This window comes from Acanthopagrus latus, chromosome 7, assembly GCF_904848185.1.
Source record: "Acanthopagrus latus isolate v.2019 chromosome 7, fAcaLat1.1, whole genome shotgun sequence".
Lineage (NCBI taxonomy): Eukaryota > Metazoa > Chordata > Actinopteri > Spariformes > Sparidae > Acanthopagrus > Acanthopagrus latus.
In genome coordinates this window covers 2,301,361-2,320,051 of record NC_051045.1, presented here as the reverse complement: position 1 = coordinate 2,320,051, position 18,691 = coordinate 2,301,361, and the positions used below count along the sequence as shown (strand labels likewise).

At 41.0% G+C, this 18,691-nt stretch overlaps 1 protein-coding gene across 3 annotated transcripts; it reads left to right on the top strand.

Moving 5' to 3' along the window:
- The first annotated feature begins 12,210 nt into the window (after positions 1-12,210).
- Positions 12,211-15,841, top strand: rps21 (ribosomal protein S21). 3 transcript variants are annotated; one of them, XM_037105595.1, is made up of 6 exons: positions 12,211-12,290; positions 12,757-12,838; positions 13,024-13,087; positions 14,213-14,284; positions 14,839-14,915; positions 15,780-15,841. In XM_037105595.1, the coding sequence occupies exons 2-5, from the start codon at positions 12,789-12,791 to the stop codon at positions 14,896-14,898; spliced, it is 246 nt and encodes an 81-aa protein (XP_036961490.1). In that variant the 5' UTR covers positions 12,211-12,290; positions 12,757-12,788; the 3' UTR covers positions 14,899-14,915; positions 15,780-15,841. The 3 variants fall into 3 exon arrangements, with proteins under 3 accessions (XP_036961490.1, XP_036961488.1, XP_036961489.1); XM_037105593.1 differs by having other exon boundaries at positions 12,212-12,290; positions 14,839-14,894; XM_037105594.1 differs by lacking the exon at positions 12,211-12,290 and adding an exon at positions 12,322-12,363 and having other exon boundaries at positions 14,839-14,894.
- The last annotated feature ends 2,850 nt before the right edge of the window (positions 15,842-18,691 follow it).

Below are 18,691 nucleotides of genomic sequence, written 5' to 3'. Positions count from 1 at the left end.
CATAATAAGTGGCACAAGAAGCAGCATGTTGTTCTGGAGTCAAACCAGTTCTCCCATCTGATCAAAGCGGTGCTTGTCTGAGCACATCCGTTAATTATTATGACTGTATTTCTGACGAGCCTTCTTTACATCATCAGCAGGTCGGGAGTCACAAGGCAACTTCTGACTTTCTTTCTCTGTGTCTCAACACAAATATCTGAACTTTCTCCTCCTCACATTTTCAAAACAGACTTGTCTCTTTAGTTTGATGCATCTGATGGAAATTAAGGCTTATTTTTATTTGGCGTCATCGCAGGCTGCCTTAACCAGCATCAGTGCACATCACACACTGCAGACGCAGAGAAACAAAGTGTAAAGAAGCCGTAAACAGACAGAGAGGGAGGCTGGAATGTGGAGAAAAGGCGCGTTAGTGTCTCGTACCTGCAGAGAGTTTCTGATTTTCTCTCTTTGTTGCTGCTCGGGACGCTTTACCAACCCAACATGTGTCTATTTGACGTCCTGGGAATGAGACTCAACAATCAACTGTCTTTGTGGTGCGTTCAGGAACAGCTGGGACAAAATCCTACTGATTCTACCTTTAACTTTAATAGTCTTTGAATTCTATAACTATGACGTGAGCTTCAGTTAGCTTTGAGCACAAATGTCCTTCAGAGGGAGACTTTTTACTCTGATACTCTGAGTCCATGTCAGAGTACGTCACGGCTGAACTTGTCCAAACGTCTCGTCGCTTTTAAACATGTTGGAGCCTTGTTGTCCCTCATCCAGCATATCAAACAGTCAGGTCATAAACATGTCATGTGCCACGTTTTGCGGAAATGTCAATAGAGACTGTAGCATTTGATTTGTACACATTTGAAAGCATCTGATCTGCAGAAACGCTGACTGCCAACATTTTACCTACCAGGCTGCAACACGAGTCTGATACAGGAGGATTTACTACCGGCTGCAGGTCTTTAAATCACATTACAATGTTTTCTGTGCACAGTCGATAGTTATGTGACTCGCATTGCTTCCTCTTTTGTGCACGTGCAAAAAAAAAAACAAAACCTCACAATCGTTTTGGTACTTTTATATTCAAGTCGTCACACATTGTCTCAGGCTTTTGGAGTGCATGTGCTGTTAACGGTTGATGTCGTAATCTTTAACCAGTTTTGCACTGTGGGTAATTTGTCAGTTCTGATTGTGTTGGCCGTTCGTCAACTTCTAAATAAATGAATGTGAAAGAAGTCCCGCCGTCCTACAACATTCTTGTTTCAGTCCACAGAAACTCTGTATCAGCTGCAGGCAACTTCCTCCAGACAGAGTGAGGCAGGTCCCAACACATACGGTGCTAAATGATGCTGTGATCTTTCACATCGCTCCATGATAATCCTTATCAAGAAGGAATTGGCAGGCGGCACACACAGTACGTGGTGACGTCAGCCTGATGTGGACGTTGATCACCGTGGTCTCAGACGTGTTTCTGAAACTCGTTCTCTTGTCCCGCAGTCTCAAGAAGGCTGGAAACTTTTAATTAATTTAACAAACTGATTAATGAATCAGATGCATGCAGAGTGCATATTTACAGTGCTCAGCGTAAATGAGTGCACCCTCTTCAGAAAGTAATATTTTAAACAATATCTAAATGCACAAACAAACAATTTCCAAAATGTTGACAAGTTTTATATAACATCTGTTTAACTCATAACATGAAAGTAAGGTTAATAATATAACTTAGAGAACAACATTTTCAGTTTTACTCAAATTAGGGTGATGCAAAAACAAGTACACCCCACTGAAAGTCTCTGGAGCGAGGCTACAAGTGTCTAATTTAACAATAATCAACTGCAGGGTGTAGAAAACCGCTTCCCATTTCATGTCATTAGCAGTGACACATGGAAGAGAAATGTCTCAAGACCTGAGAAAGAAAATAATGTCTTTACACTGCCAAGGTGAAGACTACAAGAAGATCAGCCAAGCTTATCAGTCAGAATACTGAAGCAAAAGTGGTACAAAGACTTTAAAAAAAAGATGGAACTGCAACCATCTCACAGAGACTTCAGGGGGTCAAGGGTCGAAGAAAATCAGCATGCAAGTTCACTGCAGTTATCCAAGGAAGTAGAAAGCCAAACTGTTTCCCGTGACACAATACGGCGTGCACTGCATGGGTGCCGTCCCCGACGGAAGCCTCTCCTAAAGCCCAGGCACAAAAAAGCCTAAACACACATCTAAGGCCACTGTTGGAGAAGAGCAGGGTGAAAGTGATTCAGTGGCTCCTGATCTGAACCCAACTGAACACCTGTGAGGAATTCTGAAGAGACAAGTTGAGCATCACTCTCCATGCAGCATCCAGCATCCAGTCTCTAAAAGAGATCATTCCTGAAGAATGGAAAAAGATTGATGTAGCAAAATAATAATACTAATTTTTGCATCACCCTTATTTGAGTAAAACTGAAGTTATGTTATTGACCTTACTTTCATGATATAAGTTTAACAGATGTTACATTACACTGTTTTTGTGTTCACTGAGATATTGTTTAAAATGGTACTTTTTAAAGAGGGTGTACTCATTTATGCTGAGCACTGTAGCTAACTGTTGGTAGTTGGTAGTGTAGTGACACAGCAAGTGGCAGATGTTTTCCAGGTAGATCCACCTGCAGACTGACAGCTGGACCCGTCTCCATGTTTCCAGCCGTGCTGCTGGCGTGACTCTCACTGGACCCACTTTCCTGCCTTCTGTATGTTGCTTCATCGATGAAATTCAAATCTAATTAAGTAACATTCACAGCACATGTTTTTCACACCTTGTTTTTAATGTAACTGTTAACAGGAAGAACATCAGTCACATCCTGGTGTTCACTGGAAGAACACGCTGTACTGGGACGTTCCTATGTGTTGCATGTGATGAGTCAAAATCATGCGCTCAATGCATGAGCGCTGCTATCTTTAGGGAGTGTTTAAAGCCGCAGTGATGCAACACTGAGACCACAAATATAAAGTCAATCTGCATAACGTGTTCAAACAAGTCAATTTAAATGAAGTGGTGACACGTAAATAGGAGCATGAAAGAGGAGAATACCAGCAGATAGAAAAGAATAACAACGCAAGTAAATACTTTTGAATTCGTTAGTCAGTGTACTGTGGAGAACATGTCAGGATGTGAGAGGAAGGGAGATTCCCATTCACCTGAGGCGTCCAGGTCAGAGAGTCACGAGGGGCAATTCTCTCTGCCTGAGGTCTTTACAGGACGGTAGATAAGGTGACATTTACATTCCAGTAAAACCTCAGATTGTCACCGTGCTGGGTTGGCATGGTCAACACAAACAGCAGGGGGTCGTCAGAGTGCGTGACCCCAACTGTTGCATTCAAGTCGGAAACATTCGGACACTTCGTATCTTCTCTCTATCCTGCATGTTTCAAAGAGATCTGATTCATCACATCACTGTGATGTGTGTGTGTGTGTGTGTGTGTGTGTGTGTGTGTGTGTGTGTGTGTGTGTGTGTGTGTGTGTCACAGAGTTGGATTTAAGGTGTTAAAGAAAGTTTATGAACAACTCACGTTAGCAGTAGCTTGTTCCCCTCACCGCCGTCCTGCCAGTCGAGAAGCATCGCTCTCCGAATGCACGTGACTTTTCCGGCTTTTGATTTTTGTATTGTTTCTTATATGAGGCTCCTTTTTCAACTTCAAGGTCAATATAGCTTTTTGCTAATGACAAAACAACAAATTGTCCTCCATTTATATGGAACTAAGCTTTAGGAGCGTTCCCCCTTAACTGTCCTCCAGGTTACGTCACATTCTCCACTGGCAGGACGGCGGCGAGTGGAACAAGCTGCTGCTAACATGAGCTGTTCAAAAACTTTCTTTTTAGTATCTCTGTGTACACAAACAATGTTGTCAGTGCTGGTGTTCATGTGTAGAGACCCTGGTGATGCTACCAGCAAAGTTTCATGTTGTGTCCAGACTTCTTACTGTTTTAAAAATACAGATTTTGATGCTATTGTCAAAGTGCCCGTAGCACTCCCATTGAAAATGAGTTTGACCCGAAAATTAAAATACGATAAATCTTTTGTCGTAATTATGATTTTGCAGGAAGGTTTGACTCATATACATTCACAAAAAAAGCCAAGGTTGCATTTTGGCGAGAGTTTCACTTTAATGTCTGTTTACAGATGTTTGCCAAGTACAACATAAATCAGGATGTTTGTTTCTGTAGCAACTTTTCTATATTTGTTTGTTTCCTATTTTTCTCTCATCACAGCACTGTCTATGCTCCGGACAGGTTTAACCACTTGGTTATGGCTTTGGAAAATATCATAATTTTGACAAAAAAAAACCAACCTGTTTTTGATCGCAGACGGAGATGGACTGAGATTTGGTCATGATGAATATTCAACAGGTCTCCAAAAGAAGATATACAAAGTCGGCTAAAAAATAATTTGATGTGAACGTGATATGAGAACCCGTCTGCCACTCATGTCAGTCCTGGATGTTATCAGTGGTTTGGAGAAATTTTAACAGCCAACGTGATATGCTGCCGACCAAGCTGTGATTTCTGTCAGTACGATAGTGTCTTTCTTTCGCAGTATGTACAGCCTCGAGCTTTCTGTCATCATAAGTCATAATAGTGTGTTTTGGTAACATTTACTTGTTTTGGTATGTTATTCAAATGATCTGATGTTTTTCTTCTCTGTGACATTAGCAGTGAAAGTCCAGATCCACCTGCACCCTGTGAGTCACCGTGTCGAGTATCTGAGTGACCAAACAGTAATGAAGTGGAGCTGCTTTCCATGTGTGTAGGTGTGTGTGTGTGTGTGTGTGTGTGTGTGTGTGGAGGGATTCCCTGCGGTCCATACATTAAAATTAGAAGATACTGCCCAGTATATGGTTGACAAACACAACGATACAATGATAACAGCAGCCTGGAATAAACTTTCCGTGGTGTGTGCGTAACCAGTTTTTTTACTCCTGCATGTTGAACACGTTTCACCCACCGGCTTGTTTGCTTTTAAGTATGCAAAAGCATTGGTGCATGAAAGGTCTTCCCCCGGAATTCCATATTATAATACCCATAAAAAAGATTTTTTTTAGCATCAGTATTATGACACAAACCCACATGGCCTTGATGAAATGCCAGCAGCAGCAAACTCTCGACATCTGCCCACACCAGGTCCCCATTTGATTGATTTTGTTCTTTGGTAATATCTTGTATGTTCAGCATGATGTCTGTCAACACCACACCTTCGACTCTCCCCAGAGGCTCCCTGATGGAGCAACGCCAAATGGGATGTGAAATTTCAGTGTAATGCCAAGTCAGTACTGGAGGCAGCGCTGGTAGGCGTTTTCACCTCCCCCGCACCATGTAGGTTTGAAAGGGAATCCACTTTCATGATTAACAGCCCACGCAAAGCTAAAAAAAGTTTTCTTTTTTCTTTTTTTTGCCTCATGGCCAATGTTTCAACCTTCAGGAATATGCTTTTTAGAAAGTGAACATGTGGATGAATGGTCCCTAATTTGTGTTGCTGCTGGCTGATTATTAATGCACTTGTGGTTAAAATGCAGATATGCTCACAGTGGCTCGGCCCAGAAACCCACACTGGGTTACCTCACAATTTACATCCAATGCAAATGTTCATGAAATACAGTCCTCTAGTCAGGGGTGGAAGAAGGATTCAGATGCTAGTTGTAAAAGTACTGACTGTAAAAACTACTCCTCTACAAGTTAAATTCCTGTATTCAAAACATTACTTAAGTAAAAGTGTAATAATTAAGAGCGACATTTACTTAATTTACTTCTAATCTGAAGCTAGCTCAGTTGCACTAAGCACACAGCCCCTGAGCTAGTTATTCTGAAGCTAGCTCAGTAGCACTAAGCACACAGCCCCTGAGCTAGTTATTCTGAAGCTAACTCAGTAGCACTAAGCACACAGCCCCTGAGCCTGTTGTCCTGAAGCTAACTCAGTAGCACTAAGCACACAGCCCCTGAGCTAGTTATTCTGAAGCTAACTCAGTAGCACTAAGCACACAGCCCCCTTGCGTTCTGAAGCTAACTCAGTAGCACTAAAAGATTTTTTAAAAAGCCCAGAGAGCTTGTGGAATATAGCAAACTAGCAGCTAACACGTCTCCTGCTGGCCAGCAGTGCTCGTTTATGTGCTGAGGAGGATGTGGGATTCTTTTGTTGGTTGGATACTTTTGACATTAATTAATTCCTTTGATTTAGAAATGATGTACAAGGATTTTGTCAGGTGTTTCTCCAATTTCTTATTTGCCCTCGTCACGACCACAAGACCCGCTGTGATTATACAGAAGTCTGTGTTGTCAGAGGAATATCGAGGTCATAAAATTCAGGGAGATAACTTTCAAATGGAAAATTTATATGAGCTAGCCTCTCCACTCATTCATATGTTATGATGAAAGATCAGTGATGCATTTATTACACAGTGCAGTCACTGAATGATGCTACGCTGACCAACATTCAGAACTGAATCTTGCCTAACCGATCAGGGTGATAACTCATTAGCAGTATTTCATCACTGATCTTTCACTACGCAATATAAACACTGCTGCATTTCACTGTTGAGGAACATTGAGGTCAAATTATAAAAAAAAAAAACCTCAAATTCAGTGTTGTCCCTCATGATTTATTAAACCTAAAATTATTCATTAGATGTGGAGAAACCACAAGCAGCCAGATATTGCTCGAGGGCTTTCGTATAACTCAAGAGTAGGAACAGAGGAATTTGTCACATGATCCGAATCCCATACACAGAAATCACTCACGCATAGAGAAGTGAAAAAAAGTGATTGTAAATGAACAATTTTTATGAAAATCACAATGTAATTGAAACTCAGTACAAAGCATTATCTGATAATTGATTAGGGGATCTGATGAGGGACTGAGGCTTTAGTGATTAATTGAACCGACATGTCACAGTTTCAGTGATTCATTTAAACCCTCATGTCACGTTACGTCAACTTCATCATCTGAGGCATGACAAAGAACAACAGTTTGGTCATGTGGAAATCACCTGTCCTGCTGTCTATTTGTTTTGACAGTCTGAAAAAATGATATCATTACTGTGGAGAAAAACTGACGAACTGTCGAACACAACCATCTTGAAAAGGCGCCACAAGAAAGGGCAGGTGACTGGACGAACTGTCTGTTCAATCGCCGTTTATCACGGGCTCATTTCAGCCAATCAGAATAACGGTAGCAGACCAACTCTCGCCGACGCCAGAGCTTTTCTTTGTGCTCTTTGCTCTCTCATCTTTGATAAAATCCTCACCTGTAGCCACCATAAGTTCATCAAAGGAAGCTGACCGGTCCGATCAACTGTGTGTTCAGTGGCGGTTGCAGAGTTTGAAGCCTGTTAAAATGGATTTGCAGGATCACTGTGGTGAAAACACCATTTAACAACCACCGCTGCTGCTGAACATCTATCTGACAAGCCAAGACGGGGTGAAGTTTAAAGTAGAACTGTGACAAAGTTAGATACGCTTGCCCTCATGTCGGCATACCTGGCTGAGCAGCTGTTGAGGAACTTGGCGGCATTTCAAGCATAGTTTTAACCTGAAGTTAAATGTGTTGGATATAAACATCACATCTCTTGTGCTCTGCAATAATACAGCTCCAAGCTCTGCCACTGAATGCTTTTCCATGCATTTATTTTACTAGTTTCATCCTAATTGAACTTCCCCAGTACGCTGAATGCAACGAGACAGGAGACGGCGTAGGTGGCAGGCTGGTCACTACACGCCTGATGACAAGGGAAACCTCTTACGTGGGAGTCTGCACAGGCTTCCCTCAGCCGAATACAGAGGAAGTCTGGCTCAGCTTATCTCTGCTTATCTCTTGTGCTCGTGTGATCCCCTGCATTGCCCACTGGAGAAATCCCTCTAGGTTTCCCCTGTGGTTACTGTGGTCGGTTTCATGGAACCGGTGAAACAGACAAATAAACAAACATTTTGTTGTGTCTTTTTGTGTAGTTATCTGTGTGTGTGTGTTGTCAAAACTACTGCTTCACATAAGGCGCTCAAGTATGAATGCATCCAAAAATGTGCCAAAGCTTGTATAAATATAAACCATAAACCATAATAAATTGTCGTTTATAAACAGGCTGTTAAAGGGTAGTATGATCAGTCCAGCACTGAGGTTATTACAGGTTTGGGCTTTTTAGTTAACATCAGACATTTTAATGACTTCTACATCCTGGTATTTATCACTTTGTGTCAACCTGTAGACATCTGGCTGGTTCAAAGAAACAGCAGCCAAAACAGAGTGAAAAAGAAAAAGAAAAAGAGAAAAACAGACGTCTGTTGCGTACACATTGAGTCAAGAACTGATATCGAATTGAGACGCAAATAAATCTTTGGCCGCCTGCCCAGTGATGCTCGCCCGCCTCCGTTGTTTCCCCCCTCATGCAAATGCTCTTTCATCACTCAGTGTATAAAAACAGCAAAGGTGCACTGGGAGAGGTACACACCTCCCGCTCTGAGGCAGAATATCTCTCAGCTGGACTGAGCTCACACAAGACAGAAGGACAGATCCTGTTACGCTCTGCTTTTTCAGCCACAGCATGGACTTTACTACTCTTCTGGTGAGTAAATGATATTATTAAGATATGTGTATATTTCAAGACCAATCACTGTTCTTTCAAAGGGTTCATTTGATTATAATTTTACTACAAAGTTGTAGTACACCAAAATGTTGGTGGAATGCTGAGGATGAGTTGGTGGTAGTCTGAGCTAGACACCTCGCCAGTATCACTGATGCTCGGCAGATGGGTACCAGTGGTGATGTAGGGAGTTTAAATCACCCGCTGCAGAGCTTCCCCCTCCATTCCGGTTTCTGATGTTCCCCGTCAGGATGCATTTTATTGCTCCGCTGTAAAAGTACGGCGAATTTGGCACCACATTCTCAAGATTCCTCAGCAAGTAGAGCCTTTATGTGCTTTATGTTTGTTGTTTTTCTGTGTGGTGAATGTGTAAAGACCGTGATAGTTTCTCTGTCAAGTTAATTTCTGCAATATACACGCAGCTCAGTAACGTCAGACTGTGTGAGGGAGCACTAGCAGTGATTTTGCCCACCGGACGGCTGAAGATGATAGCTTGCAAGTCCTGATATGATTGTGTAAAAGTTGTTTGTTTTTTTTGTTTTGGCTAATCAAGAGCGTTTTTGGTAGAAAGAACACAAGAGAGAGAAAAACAAAGAAAGACAGCAGATGTGCAGCATATGTCACATACCAGGAGCATGAGCTCAGAGAGCAATCAGCTGCTTATTGTAGTGAATCACAGAAGTTAATTCAGTGTCTCTTTGTGCTTCTAGGTCATACTGGGTCTGATTGGGGCAACGTGGAGCGCCCCCACGTCAAGTTGGATCTGTCCTGAAGGCTGTACACTGGCACAGTCCAATAGGACACATCAGCACTTCAAACACTTGCCGGACCTCCAAGAAACTTCCGTCGCACCCTGGAGCCTGGAGTGAGTATTCTTACTTCAACACAGGCAGAGTTACTTCGTCCAAGTCCATTTAGTGATCTATTACATTCATAACATTAAGTAAAATACAGTTTTTTGTGAATGGTAATCCATCTGATATTTGTATTCAAACAAAAGTGATCATCCAACTGGGCAGCAGTGAAAAATAAAATACATTTATCGATAATGAAATCCATAGCTTACCCAGCTCTAGTGTCCCCTGTGTTTTCCTCCACTGCTTCTTTTTTTTTTTTTTCATTTTTGTTTTCTTTCACTTTTTCAGGAATCAAACTGAAGATGGCAGAGTGCCCCACACCATCAAAACTGCCACCTGCAAGAAATGCTCTATAGAAGGCATGGACTCAGAGCCCATCAAAATCCAGATTTATGTGTACCGGATGACAGCTGCTGGGACACCCGATCACTGGTGCAGGTGTCCCTATGACATTGCTGTCGGTTGTACGTGTGTGCGGAGGGAACAATCTTCATAATATTACAAGGCTTTAGAAACAACTAAATGGTTCTGTTTATTGCATCAATACATTCTGTTCAAGCTCTTCAAAGTACCATCACATGTATTCATGTGGAGAGGACGTATCTGCTTGGTGTGCATATGTGAAAATAATATATTATATATATATATATATATATATATTTATATATATATGATTACTCTCTTATTTAAGTTATTTTACAGCTAATGTTTAATGTGTGTCTGAGACATGGAATATGGAATATCTACGCAACATGTTTTTCTTACATGTGATTTAATAGTTTGCTGAATTTTTTCAGCAGGGTCTCAGATCGACATGTTTTTTGCAAGAAGTGACGCGCAGCACATGTGCCGCATGTGACATATTTGTTACATATATTATGTGATTTGTAAGAAAAAACTTAACACTTAACTATTATTTTCTGTATTTATTTATATGTTATCAACATGTTTGCTGCGCATTTTGTGCAGTGAAAATGTTACCAAGCTGGAGATTACCTAGAACCTTAATAAACTTTTGAATTCAAGCAAAAATCACAGTGTTTTAGTTCACTGTTTTACAATCCATGAAATATTTTTAAAATCGATCATGAAGCAATTATTTATTTTCTAAAGTTGCAACTGACGGTTGTAAACTTGCAATGTGATTAGTCAAAGTCATAACGATGCATCATGTTTTTAAATCTTGATCTATTTTGTGATTAGAAGCTTGATATCCAGAGCCGTGTCTTGATTTATGCTGTTCCTTACATGCTGAAATAAAAATTGTGATGTGAATGTGCAATGTGAAAAAGTAGTATAAAGTCTTTTTTCCAGCTCTGTGGCTCTGATAATTAGCCAACAGTGATGTCCCTCAGTGGCTAAGATGCATTGTGGGTAATGTAGGCACCAGGTTATAAAAAGAAGTCTACTGGTCTAACAGTGTTGGACTCAACGTGGACAGCAGAACCCGATGTCTCACCGCTTTTATTCCACGCATTCTGCCTCCTTTTTAAAACCTGCGGCCTACATTACCCACAATGCAACTGAGCCACTATGTGACATCACTGGAGAAAGTTTATCAGATGACATGCAGCTTCCTCCGGAGCCTCAGAAGGCTTTAAATAACACTTCTCACATATGCAGTAGTTCTCCCCAACACCTCTTAGCACACTTTAACACCTAGAATTAATGGAGTTTCCCTTTAGATGATAATGTTATTTCTAATGCTGATGACACATGGTTACACACACTGCTCTGTACACATTGTGTATTTTTTTTAGAGCTGCAGTATGTCAATGAATAATTGATAAGATAACAGAGATATTACGCAACAAGCTGCTGCTGTCACCACAATACACAAAACTCAAACAAGAGAACCCTTTTATGAAATCATACATCTCTGAATCCAAGAATATGTTCTGATCAAATCCCTTCTACAGGCGTAAAGTGAATATATTTCCAGCTTTTGAGTGAGGTTATTACATTTGTTTTGAAGCATGTGACGGAGCCTGCAGCTTCAAGATAAAACTACTCTTTCTGTAAAATAAATCTAGGACACTGTGCTTCAAATCATCCTCAGAGCTGATTTATTTTAGTCTTCTGGAACTCATCTTAATGAAATTTGAACACAGAGTTTTAATATATCCACAAAATTAATGAGGTAATAATACAAACAAAGACATATGTATTTTCCTATAACTGGTTAAACAAGCTGTTCTCAGAGGAGAATACGTTCCCCAGAACAGTGTTTGAAGGTGGCAGGGTCCGCCACATATAAACAAAGTTAAACAGTATAAATCTGTTCCTTGTTGTCCTTTAAGGTCAAGTTGTTTATTCAGTCATGAAGACAAAAAGATTTTATCTATTCAAAGAAAAAGAAAAAAAAAATGTCTTCCCCTACGTAATGCACAGTTGCTATTGAAAGTGCATCAACATGTGGATGACAATACACCATATTTTTACATTTATTGAATAAACGCTGTTAACTGCTGGCTATGTAAGTGCACGTGTGCCCTGTTGGCCCTTAAAATTGTTTTTTAAGAATTCATACGTTCCCTTCTGGCATTTAACAGCTCATCAAGGGGTTTCAATTCATGCATATAACACATCAAAAGCTAAATTAAATCAAATCATCTGAACTGTTTTATAATAATATGACTTATTGATTGTTTTTCAATGCCCCTGGTCAGATTACGTTTACCTTCAATGGGACGCGACAGTCTCAAACTGTCCTCACAGTATCTGCATGTGTTTTGCAGTACCAACTAAATCCTGCAGGTGGCGACTCGTGCAGAGAGCGAGAGATATTTCTACTTCCGGGTCCGTCGCTCTTCCTTTCCTGTCGGCCATTAGTCGGATACGGTAAGTGACTGTCGAACGCTCCTCTCGAAAATGTACCAAAATCCTAGTTTACCCTCGTGTAGCCGTGATTTCTGTAAGATTTGTCAAACATAAAGTGATCATGTAGCTGTAGGTGATGTTTCTGTGGTGTTTGACGGAGAAGTTGTGTGTAAAGATCAGCCGTTGGTCGAGTGTGTGAGCAGCCACATGCGGCCGTTAAGTGCTAACATGCTAACAGCGCAAGCTAGCTGCTAGCTAACGCGCCTGTAAATGCTATGTGTCTGTGTAGCTTCACACACTAAACATGTTGCACTTTTTATTCTTGACGAAGACATTTATGTAGCTTTTGCTTAACAGAGGACTGTTTGAATATTAAGATATTTATTCCACGCGTGTCTTAAGAATGTGACCAGAGTTGGGGAAGCTAGTTGGCGTTAGGAATAAAATGCTTTCATGACTTCTCACTTAAGTCTTTTCTTTTTTGTAGCTTTGTAAGCGACCACCTGTACAACTGTAATCATGCAGAACGACGCTGGTGAATTTGTGGACCTGTACGTCCCACGTAAATGGTGAGTGGTGATCCACATACAGAGATAACTGAGGAATCATCTTGAACTAACAACTGAAAGCTTGCATAAGTTTTCCTTCAGGCTCAGTTGAAAGCTTTGTTTGCTATAACTACACATCTGGATGATGATGATGATGATGATGTGACTCATAAGAAGGTGAAAGTAATATATTTGTGTTTTTGCAGCTCTGCTAGCAACAGAATCATTGGAGCCAAGGACCATGCCTCCATCCAGATGAACATTGCTGAGGTAAATTTAATAACATCAGTGGGAAAGTTGATTGTGTAATAATACATGGATGGAACTGTCTTCGGTACGACAGCATCCAAGTCAGGTTACTTCTGGGAGTATGAGTCAATGTGCTGTCTGAGAGGAGAGCAATTCTACAGAAACTGAGTGTTGAAACCATTTTTAATTCATTGGTATTGATAGTTACAGATGTTGCGACAGTTTTGTCAACCCTAGTCTCTAGATTGAGCCTGAAGTGGACATTTTATGTTTCTAATGTTTACTTGTTATCTGTAATGTAGCAGAGGCTAAACATATTAACTTGAATTTTTATAACCATCACGCCTTATTTATGAACTGTATGTTTTCATAACTGTGACTCATAGGGCGCTGCTATCTTGTTGCTGTGCTGAAGTGAATTTGTATACAGTCATAAGACCAACAGTGCATGTTTGTGAGATTTGCATGGAGTTGTTGTTGAGAGTAAACCACATCATCACCATGACACTGAGCTGGAATAAAACAGGGAAGAATGGAAGCTGTTACATAGTTTACAGCTGGACACTGTCATCAGACCAACCCTGTAGCATGGAAACATGACAGGTAGTTTTGTGGGAAAGTAAAGGAACTGCTGTAGAATATTATTTTCATGGTGACTGTAAACATAGTCTGTGAGCCATCTGAGACATTTTCCAGGTCATTCAGATTCCTTAGCGGTAAATGTTGTTTGTTTTTCTAACAATTATTACACCAGGTTCACTTAACACGCAGGCTCTACATAAGTTCATAATGATGGTTTACACAACTCCAGAAAGTCCCAACAGTCCATTGTTTTTCAGATAGCTAAGTCCATAATAGGAAAAAGTAGGAAAAATATGCTCTCATGTCTGAAGTCAAGAAATTGATTGGACTTGTATAAGATGTGATTTTAGGAAACCTATAACGTGCTAAAGCACCAAAATGGTACCTTTTTTTTTTTTTGTTTCTGGCTGGTTTTGTTGGATATTGAAGATGCAAAATAACTGAAATAATTTCAGTGTCAGGGAACAAAACATTTTAATATCTCACTTTGAAGGACTTTGGGAGCTCCGCTCAGGTTTCCATGTAGTTGACTTGTTCTGACCCACTGTGCTCTGTCGTCTGCAGGTCGACAAGGTGACTGGTCGCTTCAATGGTCAGTTCAAGACCTACGCTATCTGCGGCGCCATCCGCAGAATGGTAAGTCTCATCTGTGTTTTGAGGAAACCCAGAAAATCATCTTGCTTGTCTTTTAGGTTCCATTTCTGTGTGCGTCTTGTAGGTCATGATTTTTAATCTATGAATGCAAGGTGATCACATTTTTGTTGGTAACTAAAAGATCGACCTGACAAGTGTCGATCGAATCCCCATTCTTTCATCGGGTCACTTTTGTTGCAAAGATTGTTTTTCCCCTTCGTTTTCTCTGACTCTTTTATTGAAAGTGGATATAATGTTCAACATAAGTTTGATTATATAAATACAGAATCATTTCAGCAAATTTGCAGCTGTTGTGATTCAGTAATTGGAAAAGTAAAGAAAAAAAGACAGCAGAGGAAGGTTTTAGATAAGTTTTGACTGATTTTTGATTCTGCTTAACAAAATGAGTTCCTGTGCTCTCTGTAGTAGATAACAACCTCGACCGGAGTCTGTTAGTGGTTGTAACTCTGCAGCTGCTACAGGAAACAAGTGTCTTTTCCGTGCAGAAAGTTTTTATCTGAACGTATGTATTTATTTTTTTTTAATCTCTCCTACAGGGTGAGTCTGATGACTCCATCCTCAGGCTCGCGAGGAATGACAGCGTTGTTGCAAAGTAAGAACCTGATGTTGCAAAGTAAGAACCCGTTGTTGCTCTTTGACAAAGGAGAGGGAATCAGTTGTGCCCCTCAGTGGCTGTTAAAACAGTCTGACACAACAAATTCACACACATTTAAAAAATAACATGGGTATATAATTCACTGGACATTTTGACTGAACAATACATGAACAATGGGACAGTGAGCCAGCATGCAAAACAACCAGGAGCCTGAAACTGAAGCAGCTAAATGCAGTTTACATATTGAGTCCAAAATAACTCAGGATAGCAACATTATTGAAAACTGCATGTCCTTTTAAACAAACAAACAAATGCCCACACCAGTAAGCTAACCGTTTCTAGGTGTGGGTGTCTTGCTGTAGTCTCATTTCCTCAGACGTGTGTGATGGTAGTAAATGTGACCTTTTGTTGACCATGTTGTGGTGGCAGCTATTCTTCAGAGATACACCACCACCCCCTATGACACAGTGAGGATAAATAGAAATGACTAAAGAGGCACTAAATTGTTTATGACGCATTATCATATGTGTATTATCAACATAACAATATTTTAAGTTCACATATGTTAACAGTGGCCCCCCCAGGTCATTTTATTGCCACCTGTTGGTGTGACGGGTCCCTGAAGACGGATCTGTTGATGGCTTTATAAGCTGAGACATTCCTACAAGTTGTGTTGTTGAAAATACTTCAGATTGTGATCAGATTATCTCATAGTTGCAGAGAGGAAAAAGCCAGCTGTTTAAAGTGGATCAGTTTATAACTTGAACATTCTGGAATTTGGAAAACAACGTAAATATTTTGTCTTAACTTGTTGTGCTTGATGGGGTTTAGTTCAGAAACTTCAGTTTGGAAACTAACTTGTTTTCCTCTCTCGTCTCACAGGAACTTCTAAGCGTGACGTTGGATCTGTGGAATCTTTGTAAAATAAAATGGAGATAAAAAACCCTTTCTTTGTCATCGTGGTCATTGTTATTACTCTGATAGACATGAACTGGTTTCAGCATTGAGCTTAAATTCAACATTTGCATCTAGTGGAACATGAATAAACTTTTGAATTTTGTTTTAAATAAAATATCCAGGTACAGAATGAAACAACTGACATACAGTCCTCATTTCTTAACAAGTAACAGCCAGGTCAAATCTAACTTTAGTGACACTCTTTGTTAATCCAGTGACTCAAGTGATGCATGAGCAAATGCAGATTTTGATAAAAGGTTAAATATAAGGCAGCATGATGATGCATTGCATTGACCTGGATGTACACACCAACAACCACTACACAGCCGGAGACATTTACCACTGGCTTTTATTGAAGAAGGTGGTGAATGTGTCCTCACACACGTAGTTACTGGAGTCCAGTGGTTTTGTTGGCTGTCACAGAGAAAATAGGCTGCAGAGCAGGATGTCAGAAGTTCTGGTTCACGGCTTGATCAGTATAACATGATTGTTATTAATTTGTAGGGACTTGCAGTATAAATAGCAGCATGAATGAAATGATTTAAAATAGCTGTGGCAGTCTGAGGTGATCCGCCCTCTTACGTCAGTACAAACCATTACAGGTAATGGAGGAACACCTTGAAACAGGACTGCACCCTCTCTGATTCTCCCTCCAGCAGAGGGCAGCATTTGACAGGGAATGAAGCTTCATTCAGAACCAGAAAAACTGGTTTCATCCTGCAGGCTGAAAAGGAAATCCATCAGTGTCTGGACTTCAACACTGCATTTTTATATTTTTATTATTCCGCAATAAGAAGACGTTAAAGGAAACATGCACCTGATGCCTTAACTTTAGTAATTCAGTCTAATTGTCGAATCACTGCTAATTATTCCTAAAGAACAATTAGGTTTGTTTCACGCTCTTCCTGTCATTAGTAAAACAATCTCTGTGAGCGCAGGTGTACAGGAACAAAATTCTGATTAAATCTGATTTTGGGATTTCCATTAAAGTCACAGCAGCCTTTGCCAAATCAAAGATGGAGGATCATTTTCTTCTCTCTGCTCAGCAGCACTGATGTCTGACTGCTGGATCACAACTGGATTTTGTACTTGCAGCTCTTCTGTGTTACCTCCAACTGTCTGCACCATCTGGCTTTCAAAGAATGAGCGAGCAGATGACATGATGGAGGTCAAAGTGGGAATGACAGGGCAAGGTGAAGGCAAGGGGAGGTGACAGTGGTCATTTAGGCTGAACACTGTGGAGGTGATGGTCCGGTGGTGTGTGAGAGCGGTTTCAGGGCATCTTTAACCTCAGTGATAGCTGTCGTCGACTGCTGCTTTACTGCTGTGTTCCCACGCTTCCTCCCTCTCTTCTTTTCCCTACAGGTGAGAAAGCCGAGCAGGTGAGACGTACGTCATCATCATCCTCATCACCTCCTTTGCTTTTTCCCAGAAGCCCTCGCTCGACTGTGCACTGTGGTATGTGAATATTTGCAGCACTCTTACCTTCTCCAGTTCACATGTTCCACTGATCATACCTGTATATCTGCACGTCGACCCAGTAGAAACGCTGCTACACCAGGTGATACATGTCTTTACTCCTTCCTCTTTCTCAGGTGAAATGACAGACTCTTAGTGAGTGTGCTCTGCTGCGCAGCCTCTTCATTGTATCACTTCCTGTTAATGGACAAATTACTAGCTGCCTCAGACCTGTGTGTCGTGAGAAAAACTCTTGACAGGATACAAACTCACCTTGTTAAGGAGGACTAACTGTGCTGTGAGGCTGATGGTTCAATCCATTGCAAGTCTGAAGTCTCCCAGTGTAAATGCTTCCCGGTGCATTTGTTTGCAGCAAACCAGTGGCAGGTCTCTGCACCTTACAAGCATCTAACAGAGAGACGGGAGGAGGTTCGCAAAGTCTCCTATCAGGCATAAATCAGCTGAATGGGAATGAGAATGGCAACAAAACAGAAGAAGCAATGATAGAAATAGTTCTGCTCACTGTTCTGGTTTTGGATTGCAGCATGAAGCTCGTTAGACATTTCAAAATGTTGGCTTGAATAAAGTAAGTGCTCATGTTAGCATGTCAGATACACACACACACACACACACACACACACACACACAGTGCATCATCTTTTAGAGCCAAACTCTTGATCTTGATCTAAATTAGATGCTAAACATGCGTTAGTGGTGTTTCTCAGCCTGTGGCAGGGAGCGCCTGACGAGTCGCAGCTCGCCAAACAATGAACTTAACATGAAGGGATGGAAGCTCCTCACACTCCCCCCACCCCGAACCCCTTCACCTGGCCCCCTGCATACCTTTCACACACACACACACACACACTCAGAGAGAGACAAAGAACAGTGTTTCAGCCTCTAGACAAGAGGCTGGGAGCCAATATGGTCCCATAGCGGAGGACATATCCTTATCTCGAGGCTTTTATTGCATTTGTTCTGATAAATGGAGCTTTATGTCCTATCGACAGGTTTTTGTGTTATTGAGTGAAGCTTCTTTTGTTGCTGATTGAAGTTCAACCTTATTTCCATCTAAATAGGAGTTTATGTCACTGACGGTCACACAGGCAGTTCCCATGTGGGGCTTTTCCCCTGACAGCTGATTCAAACCATACTGCGCTCATTTGCTTTCCCATTTTCAGTAGTTTTAAGTAATCTAAGCGAGCTCCGGTGACACCTTGAGACCACTGCCCACCGTTTCTACCCCTCAGACAGGCCTGTGTGGCGACACTCAGCTCATGTCTGTGCAGCAGACCGAAGGTGTTTTCAGTAAATAAAAGTGTCTGAGTGTTGAGTGCCGAGTAATTTTATAGTTTCTCACTGAATCTCTCTTCTGTGAA